The following is a 15,157-nucleotide window of genomic DNA, read 5'->3' on the forward strand; positions in this document are numbered from 1 at the left end:
GGGTGCAGCCGTCAGCATTACAGCCCACAGACTGGGCAGTCCCCAGGATCTCTTTAATGGTTCCAAAGAGTTCTCTGGCTAAAGATCGGTGCCGCATCTGTCGAGCAATGTTGACAGTCTCTGTTTCTTTCTGTCTCTTGGTGGTTCCTTAAGGGCTTTGATGATCAGGGCAGAGGCAGAAGGCACCACCTCAATCTGGGCCTGTCTGTTCTGAATGGTCAGTTTCACTGTGATCCTCAGGCCCTTCCAGTCACCGGTTGCCTTGGCAACGTCATCACCAACCTTTTTTGGAGACAGACCCAGGGGGCCGATCTTGGGGGCCAGCACAGAAGTGGCACCAACTTCACCCTTTGTGCACCTCAGGTATACCTGAGGCATGCGGGTTCCCAAGACGCCACAGGTGGTCCGGTCCTCCCTTCCCACTTACACGTGGAGAAGCTAAGGCTCAGAAAGGCTGAGGCTTGGCCTGGACGGCACAGCACGGGGAAGGCCTCTAGGAGGCAGTGGCTTTAGAGCCCCATATGAGAAAGATTCCGTGCGTGGCAGGGCCAAGGGATGCTCCATCCCGCAGCCCTGGCTACACTGGAGCACGCACTGACTTTGATCTCGTTGGGGTCGAACTTCGGCGGCATGGTGGAGGCGGCTGTTATCAGATGAACCCGGATTCAGGACGACCGAAGAAAGTTGCACCTTGGCCTCCTCCAAGCTGAGAGCCGAAAGCCACTTCATAGTCTTAATGCAGAAGAGGCTTCATCAGCCAGGGCCTGGCCACCAGGGCTCACCTGTCAGGCCTGATGGGCAGGTCCATCCTCGGGCCAGATGAACAGGCAGGAATTGCACTGTGGGCAGTAGGAAGGACGCAGGCATTGTGACTCCTCTAGGCCAAATCTCCAAAACCTAGGAACCAAAGCACCCCCGGTCTCCACCCGGGGAAAATGGGTTGGTTGGGAGGCAAGCAGACCGGTGCAGGAGGACCTGCAGAAATGGCACCACACACTGTTCTCTGGGTGAGACTTAGGCACACACAGATCTGGGGGGTGGCCAGGTCTTGCTGAGTGGGGGAGCCATTGGGGCCTGTGGCTGCAGCAAGGGGCGTTCCTCCCAGAGAGGAGCTTTCCCTCGTGCTGAAGGGAGGTTCTGGAGGCACAGGCAGAGAACCACCTTGAGTGCTGCCAGCCAGCCCTGGGCCTGCGCAGATGCTAACACTGACTCCTGGCTGCCAAAGACACTGCTGCTTGGTGATGCTGTGCTCCGGCCTGAGCAGCCCTTGCTGACACGTCAGCTCTGGTCCCCACCTTATCTAACCACAGCAGAGAATGGAGCAGGCATCAAGTCATCCAGAGAAACCCAGTGGGCTGCAGACCCAAAACACGGGCGCTGCACTCACTTTGCATGTTGATAGCATCATGCATTGGGGTAATTTCTACTTCCACCACACAGAGAGCTTTGCTAGATGTTGAGAACATAAAGATGGCCAGATGACCATTCTCTCTCTGGTTTCTGAGAGCCCGAGAGACATGTTGAGTGAGAGACTCGGATCCCCTGAACCAAGGCCTGGTCCCCTTCCAGCCATACCACTGTCGATTTGCTGTGAAGGAAGAAACCAGGTGTCTGCTTTTGATCATCAATTGAGTTGGCTAAGGGAGGAAGCACAGGAGCTACCCTTAGGACAGATGGGCAGAAACACAGGGACGGGGTAGGGCAGGACCAGCATCAAGAACACCTGATGAGTTGTGCACACCATCACGCAGGTGTGGGCTGCCCTCACCTGCCTGCCACGCACCCATGCCCGCTCCCACTCCTCTCATGGCACCCAGCCTCCCTCCTTGCTGTGACAGCATCAGCAATCATGCCATCCACCCCCAATTTTCTCTCCCCACATACTGTCCTGCCCCAAATACTAATTTGTCCCACATCTGGAATGTTCTTTTTCCTCTGATTCTCTAAGGAGAACCCTCCCAGGGCCCCACCTCTGTAACAGCCTCTCCCTCTCCAGCCTCAGCACCCTCCTGCCCCCTCCACCACCACCTGTCCAGTTTCACAGGGTCAGTCGTAGGTGGAGCAGCCTCAGCCCGAGTCTCCGTCCCTGGAGGGCAGCCCGTCCTGGACACAGCGCATGCCCAGAACTGCCCCCCACAGCCAGCTTCCTGTGCAGCTCTCTCTCCACACGACACGGAATAGCGGAATAGCGTCGGCGCCTGCTGATGTGGCCCTGCCTCTATGATGGCTGAAGACAGCGGGGAAACTAGAAGCCACGCCCAAACCAAGCTCAGGACAGCGACTTGTTAGTCAAAAGCTTCTAATCAGGCCCAAATCCAAGTGTGACATTGTCTCGAATGAGGCTGAGACTCCACGTCACTTCAGCTCACTGGGCACTTCGAAGTAAACCCTGACAGGTGCATTTCAGTCCCGGGCCCAGGGTCCCCCCCACCACCCAGCTTTGCATGCGGCATTGTTCACAGCAGATGTCTTGCTGCTTCTCAGGTCATCCTTCCATCGCCTCACAAAACCTCTGGAAACAAACATCTTGCAATCGAAACGAAGCGCTAGCCACACAGAGACTTTCCACACCTACAGCTGGGGAGGCTGAGTAACTTACTGCAGAGTTAGGCTGACAATTTTGGAATATATTTTCCACCTTTTATTTCCATCAGTATCATCCATTTAAAAAGAATCACAAGAAGATTCCCATCAGTCCGAACTGGAGCACCCATGCTATATGAAAAAGTGGAAGCATTTCTGCCGGCCCCACATGACCCATCCTGCCTTCATCAGAGGAGCTTCTAGCGCCTTCTGGAAGGGAAAGGTCCGGATGCACCTGGCTGCTGCTGCTGCGGTCCTGGCGCTGGAAGGAACCCCCACTGAATGCACATCACAGCAGCGCGAGGTGCAGTGAGGACACTTCCTGCTGGAGCCGACACACAGCGAACCACATGCTTTTAGAAAGAGCCTTCTGTCACACAGTTAGAACCCAAAACCCCACAGAAAACCTGGAGAAAATATATCTAAATCTCTGATAGGTCTCTTAGCTAGCAGTGAGTTCAGTATGACAGCATAGAGTCTAAAAATATTAAAAATAAGTTGCTTTGGTTAGCATTAACACCTTTCCCGTTCAATAAAAGATTTTTGTAATGAGGAATGTTGAATATATATCAAGTCTGACACTCAACCCTGAATTTTGGGGGCATATTTTACCGAGCTAAGAGCAGAAAACACTGACGTCCCAGGCTGAAGGCATCTGCTGCGACCTGCTATGGCCCCCGAGGCCTGAGCCTCAGCATTACACCCCACAGCACTTGGAAGGAAGACTTAAAGGATATGTTGAGGGGCAGGGAGGGGACACAAGAACCCATGGGGCACCCTGGCAGAGATGGCAGCGGGGGAAGCAGGAAAGCCATGGGCATCAGGTGCAGGAGGCAGGCAAGCCGGGCAGATGGAGCCGGAGCGGGAGAGGAAGCGGTCCAGGCGCCCTTCCCAGGACGGGTTCTGCAGCAGCCAGTCTCCTTCCTGCTTCAGGGTGAAACGTCAGGCTGGGGAGGGTTAGGGATGCCGACCCTGGGGGCAGAGAGGGTGGCCTGCACCGGGCCAGAGGAAGCTTCTTCCCCGAGACCACGCATGAAGGCCCTGGGACCCCTGCTGGCCGTGTCCCCTGCCCGCCCCTCCTACACCAAAGAGGACTTGCAATTCAGACAAAAAGTAAGAACAGAAAGACCTGCATTCGCCTTTTCGTAATGATAACATTTATAAGCAGAAACTTAGTACTTATTCCTGTTCAATATTTAGTTTTCCTTTGTTGCTGACTTTATATTTTCTACATAGGATAGGTACTCTGCGATAGTAATCTCTTCGTCTTCCAGAGTTGAGTCCAGGTAGTCCTCCTCATGCTCTGGAATGTCTTCCAGAATCTCATTGACGGCCTCCGTCTCCATGTCTTCGTCTGTCGAGGCACTGGAGGTTCCTACAATCAAACACCGCAGGAGTGAGTGAGTTATGTGGGGATTGTCCTGGGCACACGCATGACCACAGTCAACCTGACTGTGCCTCCTGCGGGCCACACTCTCCAGGAGGCCGGCCCGGCGACATCACAGGACGCCCCTCTCAGTCTCCACGTCCGCTGAGGCCTAGGGCACGGGCCCCATCTGTTGGCTTCTGAAGACACTTTGCTCTTAACACGGCCCTCAGAGACTCACACCTACCTGCGGAGTCTGAAGGAGACGTGGTTGGCGAGGACAAGGAGCCTTCCGGCGACAGCGGCAGCTCGGCAGGCAGGCTTCCTCCGTTGTGAGCAAGGGTCTGGGCAGCCAGCTGGACATTGCCTCTGAACACTCTGAGCGCAGCTTCGGCCACAAGTGTGTCAAAACCCATGTACACCAGCTAGGGGAGAGCGCAGGGGTCACGGCACTGGGCCTGGCTCACCTCTGCCACCCCTGTCACCCACAACGGGCGGACAGCCGGCTCTCGTGTTGAAGAGCTCCCGGTGTGCACAGCATGGCCCTTTCTGCACAAGTCACGCTTCTGGGCCAATGTGAGCATGGAGCAACCTGGAGGGGGACTTGGAAGACTTGAGTCGGGTGCGTCAGTGAGCAGCCATCTCAGGACCGGTGATGACCTCGGCTGAAGCGAGGGGCCGCGCCAGCCTCACCACACACACTGCGAGGTCAGCGGCCATGGCACACAGGCACACTCACGTGTGTGTGTGGGGGGCAAACAGCCATTGCTTAGGACACAAAGCCGGATGGGTTTCACAGGACACAGCGACATCCTTTTAGGTCACAGGCAGGGAAATGGGCTGACGTAAACCGTGGTGCATAGAAGAGGGAGGCAAACCTGAAGGGAGCCTCCTGACGCCCCCAGTTTTCCTGCTCGCCCCTGCCCTCTGTTGCGACGTGGGTGGCCTGAGGTGGGCAGGTCACACCTGGAGCCTGGGAGCCAAGTTTTAGCATGGACTTCCCTGGTCCTGCTGCCTGACTCACCTGGGTGACCCCAAGCAACCCCACCAGAGGCTGTCCGAGCCGAGGGCACACAGGCGTGTCACTCACTTGGTCAATGTTTTCCTGGGAAGGACTTTCTTGATGGTTGTTGGTTTCAGGATTGGAATCATTTAACCACCACATCAGAGGATTGCTGAGCAGAATCTAAAACACACAGGAACAGGCTTTACCCATCACTAAGAACCCATCACACACTCAGACAGGCACCATACCCTGCCATGTGCTAGGCGGACCCAGCCATCCTCCGCTACTCAGGATGCAGGGATGGGCGCCTATGAGGCGAGAAAGGGGCTCCCACCCAGGCTGGTGTTTACTGAAGGCTTCCAGCCAGAGACCATGACAGAACTGGGGTTTGAAGGAGGAGCAAGACTAGCCAGGGGAAGGATCCTTCTCCTGATAGAGCAGGAAGGATGGAGGGCAGGTAGGAGAAGCATGCAAGAAAACATGTTTTGTCAGGGCTACAAGGCCAGGAAGAGCTACAGACAGAAAGGTCTCTTACGAAGCTCAGGGCTGCCTGATCTCTGAAAGTGTCATGCCCTCTAGAGAAAATGTCAGGCAGGTAGGAGGGTTACTTTGACCCTTGATTTCTTCATCACACAATACTTAAACACACTTGTGGAGACCTTCCTTTCCAACACTCAATATTTCTGTGTTGACTGAAAGTATTTACGTGCCACTCGTATAATTAAAATCTATTTTGAGACCCATCAGTCCCTTCAGATATTCAGAATTTCCCGCCTCTTTAATATTTCTCTAACACAAAAAAATCAAACTAGATATTCAAATAAAATTTTAAAATTGAATATGTTAAAAATACATATACATAGTAACAAAAGTACTGACTTGTGGAGCCTTCTGGGGAGCAGGGCAGAGGTGAGGAAAAGGCAGGGCGGACTCCCTGTGCTGGCTGCACCCACGGCCCTGCCTTAGCAGGGCAAACAAGTCTTGACACCTGCTGTACCCCCACCCCTCCAACTCCATCTCTGCCCCCTCAGCCCCACCCCTAGCTCCTGCTGCCCGCCCCCCCGGCTCGCCATGCTGCCCCAGCATCTGCCTAGACTGCTGCCTCCATACGGCCAGCCCCCTGCCTCCCGTGCACCCCTCAGGACCCCCCACCGCGTGTGCTCCTGCGGGGTTGAGGGCAGAGGGTGGTTCCTTGCCAAGCTGCTGACACGCAGCACAGCACCCGGCCCACTGAGGATTCGATATGCTTCTCCAACACGGGGAGGGAACTGGCCCAGGGAAAGTCACTGCTGTCTGGACCCCCACCTGCTGTCACTCCTGAGGGTGTCTCTGAAAAGCTCCCCCTTTGTCAACATGAAGTATGGACTAAGTAAATAAAACTAGATACTTACATTTAAAATTTTAATGCCAAACAATTACACTACAGTTAAATTACCCTTCTCTTTCTGCTGTGGAAACTCTGCCTGTGTACATTAAACTCTTTCTGCTGCACATGGAAACCCTACACAAAGTCCCATCCCGGCCTATGGACTCTGCTGGTGTGGACAGGTACCAGGTTCCTGAGCCAGGCCTCTGCCAGGCACTGAACATGGGGCCTCAGGGGGCCTCACACGGCCTCTGGGCTGGAGCCCCGGAGAAAGCTGCCCCTTCAAATCCAGATGATGGGGTCGCCCATGGGAGTGGGCTCCATGAGCCTGGGAGGATGGTGGAGAGCCATGGAAGGAGCTCTGGGCAGGACCCAGTGCTCAGGGACAAGGCCAGAGGCCCTGAGGGAGCCACTAACCTTCAGGGCCTCGTCCAGGTTCCCGCTGGCCGCGTGCAGCGCTTGCTGGGCCACGTGTGTGGAGTAGCCCATCCCTTTCAGAGACCTGATGTTCTCCAGGTGGCGTCTTTTCTTCTCTTTCTCCTCCTTCCTTATTTGGGCCAGTTCCTTCAGGAAAACAGCAAAGTCCCAACCCAAGTTAGGGACTGAGATTTCACAGACAGCCTCCCAGTCTGTGCTCTGCAGGATTCTTGGGGTTCCCAGGCAAAGCCACAAAACCGAAGCAAAGCACAGGGGACCTATCTCTACCTCTCCAGCCAAACAGCAGAGGCGCCACAAAGGCAGAGTGGTGGTGGGTGCTGCTTCTGAGGGCAGGCAGTGGAAGTGACATGCTCGTCACCAACCCCACCACCCACTATCCAGCATCAGGATGGGCCCAACCCAGTGCAGAGGTCGCAGGTCCACCGCAGAGGTTGCAGGCGAGAGGTGCATGGATTCTCTTCTAGGAGCCGGGCAGAAGAGCTCCCTGCACGCGGTGGGACGGCCTTCCAGCCTTTGATGAATTGCCCAGGGACTCAAGTTAAAATGTGATGTGGAATCTGTGGGCGTAGGCGACTCCTGGGCCATGCCAAAGCTGATGACCCACCCACCACAGTCTGGGGAGCAAGGACTCCAGGGTCTTCTGGGGACTGTCCGTTCAGAACCCACAGAATGCTCAAGGGATAAAGGTCGTCCGACCTCTTGGTTCTCAAGCCTGTTTCTCAGAGGTGCCTGCTGTGGCTGCAGAGGGTTCTAGTGTCTTCACCTCTCCCACCCAGGGCCTATCAGGAGAGCTCCCAGTTGGTTTTGTAAGCTAGTATGCCCATAAAAATGTCATTTTAAAATGGGATTTTGCTGCTTAAAAACAACAACCACAAAGCAAGTTTGAAAACCTAGAATTTAATCCAACCTCATTATTTTGCCAAGAAGGAGACAGAAAGCTTTCACCAAAGTTAAGTGACTGCCACATTCTCCCGGGACCAGCCCCTCATCAGCAGCAGTGAGCATGGGGGAGGAAACAGACTCCTCTCCTTCCGGAGACCTGCCCCTGCCTCCTGCCCAGCCCAAGCAACAGACACCTGCCTGCATTTTCCCCACAGCAAGAAAGGGGCCTCATTTCTTAGGAAAACAGACGCATCATCATGGAAACAGACTTCGCAGGGCCCACAGTAGGAGCAGGCACAACAGAGTGGCTGCTGGGAACATCTCCAGGGCTGAAGACATCTGGAGACTCCTGCCCTGTCTTTATCAGGGGAGACCCTCCCAGTGTGCCCCTGGAGTGCCCCCAGCGCCAGCTCCCTTTGCTTCCCCTTCAACTGCACCAGGCCTGTCTCATGCTCCCGTTAAGTTCCTGACCTCTTAGGGGCCAGTCTCCCCCAGCTCCAGCCCCGCTGCACAGCACAGTGGGCTCCGTCATTCCAGCCACCTACCTAAGAGCCTGCGGCTGCTCCTATCACACCCCACACTCGGGCAACAGTTCCTTATGCTGCTACGGAGGGCCCCCATGCCTGGCCCCAACAATGTTTCCAAACTGACCTTATCCTGCCACACTGCCAACCATGCACGCCAGCAGGTCTTTCATACCACTCCCATTTCCACTTTTTTTTTTTTTTTTTTTTTTTGAGAGGGAGTTTTGCTTTTGTTACCGAGGCTGGAGTGCAATGGTGTGATCTCGGCTCACCGCAACCTCGGCCTCCTGGGTTCAAGCAATTCTCCTGCCTCAGCCTCCCGAGTAGCTGGGACTACAGGCGCATGCCACCATGCCCAGCTAATGTTTTGTATTTTTAGTAGAGATGGGGTTTCACCTTGTTGACCAGGATGGTCTTGATCTCTTGACCTCGTGATCCACCCGCCTCGGCCTCCCAAAGTGCTGGGATTATAGGCGTGAGCCACCGCGCCCGGCCCCATTTCCACTTTTATTCACACATACACTCCACGTAAAATGCCTTTACTGGTCCCATCCTCTGCTTTCAATACAGTTTCTTCCATTTGTATTTCAAAAGGCTAAGCAGCACACCTAACATTCCAGCCAGCGAAGGACGCTGCCAGCCAGCAGACCTGGGCATGACCTGACACAGACCTCACATCAACTGGGACCTTCGAAGAACACTTCCTGTCATCACAAATGTCTTTGTTTCCTTTTAGCCATGTAGACACAGGTGAGAAAATTAAAGTATTTTCTAATACTTCTCTTTATACCAGGATGAGTTAGAAAGATAACGAAGATCAAATCAGTGACAGTGAGTGCCGCACTGCAGTGGCTAGCGTAGAGTCAGATCTCAAGAGAGAGGCGCTGTATGGTTGAGACAAGCTGGGCCCACATCTTAGGAAGGCGGCCTCATGGCCTGGTCATACTGAAGCACAATCTGCAGTCTCCGTGTCTACAGCCTGCTGCTTTTCCCAGATGAGAAACTGTTTTGTACACAAGGCCATGTTGTACAAAGAATATAAACTTCTAAGAATCACGTATTAAAGACTGGGCGCAGTGCCGCACACCTGTAATCCCAGCACTTTGGAAGGCCAAGGTGGGAGGATTGCGTGAGCCCAGGAGTTTGAGACCGCCCTGGGCGACATGGTGAGACCCCTTTTCTACAAAAAATTTAAAAGAAAAAAATAGCCAGGAATGGCAGGAGGCTCACTGGAGCCCAGGAGATAGACCAGGGCTGCAGGGAGCCATCATCCTGCCACCACACCCCAGCCTGGACAACAGAGCAAGACGCTGTCTCAAACAAACAAAAGAATTGCTGCCAGGCGCAGTGGCTCATACCTGTAATCCCAGCACTTTGGGAGGCCGAGGTGGGCAGATCATGAGGTAGGGAGCTCGAGACCAGCCTGACCAACATGGTGAAACCACATCTCTACTAAAAATACAAAAATTAGCTGGGTGTGATGGCACAAGCCTATAATTCCAGCTACTCAGGAGACTGAGGCAAGAGAATTGCTTGAACCCAGGAGGTGGAGGTTGCAGTGAGCCAAGATCGTACCACTGTACTCCAGCCTGGGCGGGCGATAAAGTGTGACTCCATCTCAAAAAAAAAAAAAAAAAGGTTTTCCACTCAGCTGAGATGCTCAAACCTAGAACCCTGGAACTCAGAGGGCAGCAGATTTTTCTCGCTCATCTAAAGCTCCGCTAGGAGCTCATTTTCTGTGGGACATGGTTTCTGTCTTCCCAGCACCCACTCTACCCCTCCCTGAGGTGTGGGAGGCTGCTCCGACTCCCCAGGTGGCCCCTGAATGGGCTAAGGCAGCAACCCTCTATCTCTTGCCACAGGCCTGAGCCAATCAGTCTTGGCATTCCTCCAGCTCAGTGACTGGGTCAAGACTGCCCAATCACAAGCAGCTCAGGATTTTCACTGAGGATTCTGGGACAGAGATTATGCTCCTTGGTGTGACTGGATGACACTGATGACACGGGGTAGGGGATGGGGGTAGACAGCAGACCTCAGGTCCTCAGTGACCTCAGTAAGCCACTGAATAAATCAACTAACCCTGAGACCTATCCTACTTCTGGACTTTTTACAAGTAAACAGGCCAATAAATCCCACCACATCCCTTTTTTTGATGTTTAGTCCACTTTGAACTGGGTTTTGTTGTTGCTGCTTTCAGCCAAAAGCATCCTAACAACAGCCATTGGGTGGAAGAGGGAGCAGGATCAACTGCACTATACACACCGTAGTTTTTTAAATCTGCATTTTCCCCAAGGGCTTTTAACTTCAGAAATGTACACGTGATATGACTCCACCATCCTTTAAAAGGCTGCCTCTGCACTACAGCTCTTCTGATTTATGAGACGAGGAGTATCTGTCCTTGTGGCCTCTTGGGTGGTCACAGGCAGAAGTGAATGACATGAGTGTGACGATGTTTATGAACTACAGTCTCATACAACGATGAGAACTGTTGTCCAAATGACCTCATTCTAAAACACTGGCTTTCCAGATGCTAATAAATCTTACTGGTAGTGGAGTAACAGTAAAGTAACAATCAGTATCAGCAATGTTTGTTTTTCTGTTAGTACTGAATTAGAACGTGTAAAACTCAAACACACAGAACTCAACTCTTCAGCCAGGTGCAGTGGCCCACGCCTGTAATCCCAGCACTTTGGGAGGCCAAGGCGGGCGGCTCACTTGAGGTCAGGAGTTCAAGGCCAGCCTGGCCAACATGGTGAACCCCATCTCTACTAAAAATACAAAAAGTAATTGGGTGTGGTGGTGTGCACCTGTAATCCCAGCTACTTAGGAGACTGAGGCAGGAGAATCTCTTGAACCTGGAGGCAGAGGTTGCAGTGATCACGCCACTGCACTCCAGCCTGGGTGACAGAGTGAGACTCCTGTCTTAAAAGAAAAAAAAAAAGAATTCAGCTTTTCAAAGTCTCTGCCTTTACCTACTCATTGACTTGTACAGCAAGACCCAATGGAGCATAGTGGGACTAGATGAGAGAGGAAGGTAACGGCCATAGCTGGTGTTGGAACAGGAGAGGCTCCCGCAGCCCTGTGGCTGGTCACCATGGAATCAACCCATGAATCCACTCCCTCTCCGCCATCAGGCAGGCAGACCACCATGGGGCTTCCCTGCTCTCCTCCAAATACCCTGAGGCTGCTTTTGCCTTCAGGATTATCCTAGTGTTTAGCAAAAGAGGAACAAGAGATAACATACATGTGAACATTCTAGAGACTTCTTTGGCTGGAGTTGTGGACAAAAAGGACCTGTGAGATAATCTGATACCAACTTGTTTTGGCGAGAAGAAAAATGTTTCTCCTGCTAATATTCCACCGTTACCACGCTCCGAACCTCAGTTCTTTTACTGCAGAACTAACATATTGGATAAAATAAGGATCCTTCCAACTCCAAAATTCTAAGGTTTTCTTTAATGTACTTAATTGTTTCAAATGATTATAGTTTTTTAACCTGTGCTTTCATAATATAATACAACTTGTTTCTACAGTTTGACTCATGTTTCTAGGCAATGATGCAATCCCCAACTTTAATAATAATAACCCCATGAAAAAACAATTTTCTGTTTTTAAAATGACTTCCAGAAATACACTATGATGTTAAAGAAAGAGAGAGAGGAGACTGTCTGCATAACCTGCCACCACGGCAGGAAACAAAACTAAGGAGACTGCAGCACGTGAAAAATGATCCAATTAAAAAAAGGCACGTTTTGGCCGGGCGCGGGGCTCACGCCTGGAATCCCAGCACTTTGGGAAGCTGAGGTGGGCGCATCACTTGAGGTCAGGAGTTTGAGACCAGCCTGGCCAACATGGTGAAATCCCAACTCTACTAAAAATACAAAAATTGTCCGCGTGTGGTGGCGCGCACCTGTAGTCCCAGCTACTGGGGAGGCCGAGACACAAGAACTTCTTGAACCCGGCGGGGGGGAGGTTGCAGTGAGCCAAGACCACAACATTGCACTTCAGCCTGGGTGACAAAGTGAGGCTCTGTCTCAAAAAAAAAAAAAGACGACTTTCTCTCCTTCCTTTCCAATCTGGAGTAATAAAGAGTTCCTTGTGATTAACACCTCCTGTGGGATTATCTTTTTTTGCTCTTTCGTACTCAAGAGTGCTGGGCACTGTGAAAGTTGGTACCTCTCTGCGGTTGGTAATATGAGTGGCCGCATGATCCACGTTCCCATCACACGCCCTCAGGCCAAGCCGGGCTTCCTGGGCAGTAAATCCCAACTGCAACAAATTATCAACTTTTGATGGATCAATATATAGCTCTTTAAAGAGCTGCTGTGCCTAGAGACAGGGAGAAATGTAAGAATCATGTAACCATAGCAATACTTAAAGCTTAATACAAAGCAAAAGCCTAGAAGAAATTAAATTGTACCCAGTGTGAATTGAAGGGCATCGGATTTTGGATAAAATCTCTAAGCTTGACCTATTAACAGGTACGAATGGAAACAGACCAGCACTGTCTGCTCACATAATTCAGCCACAACACAACAGGAGAAAAGAGGCTGGGTGTTGCGGAAGCGACTGGTATCCATTTTGTTTTTGCAACAAACACCCCTGAACTTGAGCTGTGCACATGGCATTTCTCCCCCTCCCGTGCAGCAGGGTGTGGCCAGGTGGTTAAGTCTAGGTCAATGGCATGCAGCCACAGCACTGGCTGCAGTGCTGGGTCAGCTCTTGAGGGGACTGCTCTGCACTCTTTCTTGCCCCCTCTGCTGGCTGGAAGAGGCACTGACAGGAGCAACCTGGGACGCCACACTGAGGCTGGCGGGCTGCTCACTGCTGTAGCCTGGCTCACCTCTAGACTTTGAGATGAGCGAGCCATAAACGTCTATCCAATCAAAGTCACTGTCTTTTTGAAGTCTCCTTATTACAGCACCTGGCCTGTACTCTAACAAATACAAATATGTTTCTGGTCCGACATCTCTCTCCTGTGCGTGGAGAAAGTGCAGCATGTTTCTCACAAGCCACAAACTACAGGTTAAAATCCTTAACTTCCGGGAATGTTTTTTAAAAGCAGGTGAAAATGGTTACAACTGCACTTTTCCTACCTTGTGAAGACACTCCCGAGCCTCTACGTCATTTCCACTGTGATAGTTTCGGATACCTTGAAGTAAGTAGAGTCTTAAAAACAGTACCTTCTCTTTCCCACAATTTCCCTAAAATTATTGGAGAAAAAAAGGATAAAATTGCCTTATTTCTATATAGCCGTATAATACTCATATCTGTAATTCCCTTTGTCTCTAGAGGGGCAAAATGTAGTATTAAAATGTGCATAACTTCGCTATGACTGATGGCAAAAGTGAAGCCCCCTCTTCCCTGCCCCCTGTGGTAGGATGACATTCCTTGTACCAGACAGGAGAGACGGTGCCAGAGCACCAGCCTCCAGACGTCCAGCACAGAGGCCTTCAGGTCAGCAGAGAAGTATGTCAAAATCCAAACCAGGTATAAGAGAGCATAAGCAGGACTTCGATGACTTGTAGGAATCAGAAAAATCCTTACTTGAGCCACAGCTCTTGAGCTGTGACTGATTCACGCAAACTGTTACTGCTGAAACGTCTATTTTCTGCACTGACATCTTGCAAATTAGACTCTACCAACATAAAGAAGTCAGCAGCTCTCTCCTGGTCAGGGTGATCATGGTGGGGTTTCTATAACTAGCAAACCGTGTTCCTCTGGGCTAAACGCTCACACACTAAAGAGACAGCCAGATCTGTGAAACACTGAACACTTTATAAACATATAGCTTAAAAAGAGTACACTGCATACCACTATCAAAATCAAATCACCTTCTGGCAGTAATTCAACTACTTTGACAGGAATAAATACAAATGCTAGAAATGGACTCAACAAGACAAAAATGAATTCCAGAAACATACTTTTATGTGGACCAGTCTCTGATGATTTTCTCCATAACAATTTTTAAAGCATTTCTGGGCCAAGTTTAATTTTTTTTCTGCATCATCAAGGCATTCCAGTTGTTCCAGGCGGAAGTAACACCACACTATGTCCAGCTGCAGCACGGCGTAGTTATCCACCGTGTCCAGCAGCTCTCGGCAACACTCACTGGAAACAGAAGGGGAATGACATCACTGCCAAGCAGCATCTGAAACCCTTTGCTGAATTACTGGAATTCTTTCCCAGTTCTTGGTGTATATTCAAAGGCTGACTGCTCTGAAAGAGAGAGCCTAATATTTAGGAAGGAAGCTCTGTTTATAATCTCATCCTGCTAATGGAGGAAAAGAAGGGAAATCAGAAGTCAGGGCTTAGGAATAAAAGCTTACCACCACTTGCCCCAGGACATACATGCAGCACCTTGCTAGGAAGCAGAACCCAGGGCCACTGTTTCAAGAGCCCTCAGCAAACACGGGGAAGACCATGCTTTAAAGCAGTGACTTCAACCCTGACTGCAAATCAGCATCACCTGGACAAGAGCAACTTCCTTTTTCTTTTTTTAAGAATCATTGATCTCACCCAGATCAAATAGAACAGAAATCTCTGGGGTTGGGCCTGGGTGTTATAGTTCCAGAGTCTCCCCAGGTGATTCTAATGGATAGCCAGGCTGAACACCACTTCTTTAAAGACACACCAAAGAAAATCACTACTATGGATGCCTCAACTGATGAAGGCTCTGGCAAGGCAGTCGGGCTCAACCACATTCAAGCTGGGAGGAAAATCAATCCAGAAAGCACCAGGCTCTAACCGCCCGGCTGACTGCTGAGGGCCTTCGTGTGGGCAACACACGACTCTGCAGCTGTGGCAGCAGGCTGAACCCAGGCACAGAGAAGGGAAGAAAGACAGCGAGGGACGTCAGTATGGCCCAGGAGGGGTGCTGACAAACAGCCTTCAAGATGACGGATTTTAAGTTACCATTATATTAAAAATTCCTAATGCCAATCTAGGTCTCAAGTCTTCAATAAGAACATTTGGAACCACATATTATACAT

General features: G+C 51.3%; 1 protein-coding gene across 2 annotated transcripts in view; it reads right to left on the reverse strand.

Annotated features, from left to right (window-relative positions):
* Positions 1 to 2,618: 2,618 nt before the first annotated feature.
* NUB1 (negative regulator of ubiquitin like proteins 1) overlaps positions 2,619 to 15,157 on the reverse strand; it is a 36,585-nt gene continuing 24,046 nt past the window's right edge. For both annotated transcript variants that reach the window (XM_032244975.1, XM_032244976.1), the window contains exons 9-15: positions 14,090 to 14,276; positions 13,262 to 13,369; positions 12,342 to 12,494; positions 6,739 to 6,885; positions 5,040 to 5,135; positions 4,197 to 4,374; positions 2,619 to 3,958 (exon numbers count right to left, since the gene is read on the reverse strand). In XM_032244975.1, the coding sequence (XP_032100866.1) occupies positions 3,780 to 3,958; positions 4,197 to 4,374; positions 5,040 to 5,135; positions 6,739 to 6,885; positions 12,342 to 12,494; positions 13,262 to 13,369; positions 14,090 to 14,276 (1,048 nt within the window). In that variant the 3' untranslated portion in view covers positions 2,619 to 3,779. The remainder of the gene's footprint in view (positions 3,959 to 4,196; positions 4,375 to 5,039; positions 5,136 to 6,738; positions 6,886 to 12,341; positions 12,495 to 13,261; positions 13,370 to 14,089; positions 14,277 to 15,157) is intronic.

This window comes from Sapajus apella, unplaced genomic scaffold (genome assembly GCF_009761245.1).
Source record: "Sapajus apella isolate SASKATOON/1434 unplaced genomic scaffold, GSC_monkey_1.0 scaffold56, whole genome shotgun sequence".
NCBI classification, from domain to species: domain Eukaryota; kingdom Metazoa; phylum Chordata; class Mammalia; order Primates; family Cebidae; genus Sapajus; species Sapajus apella.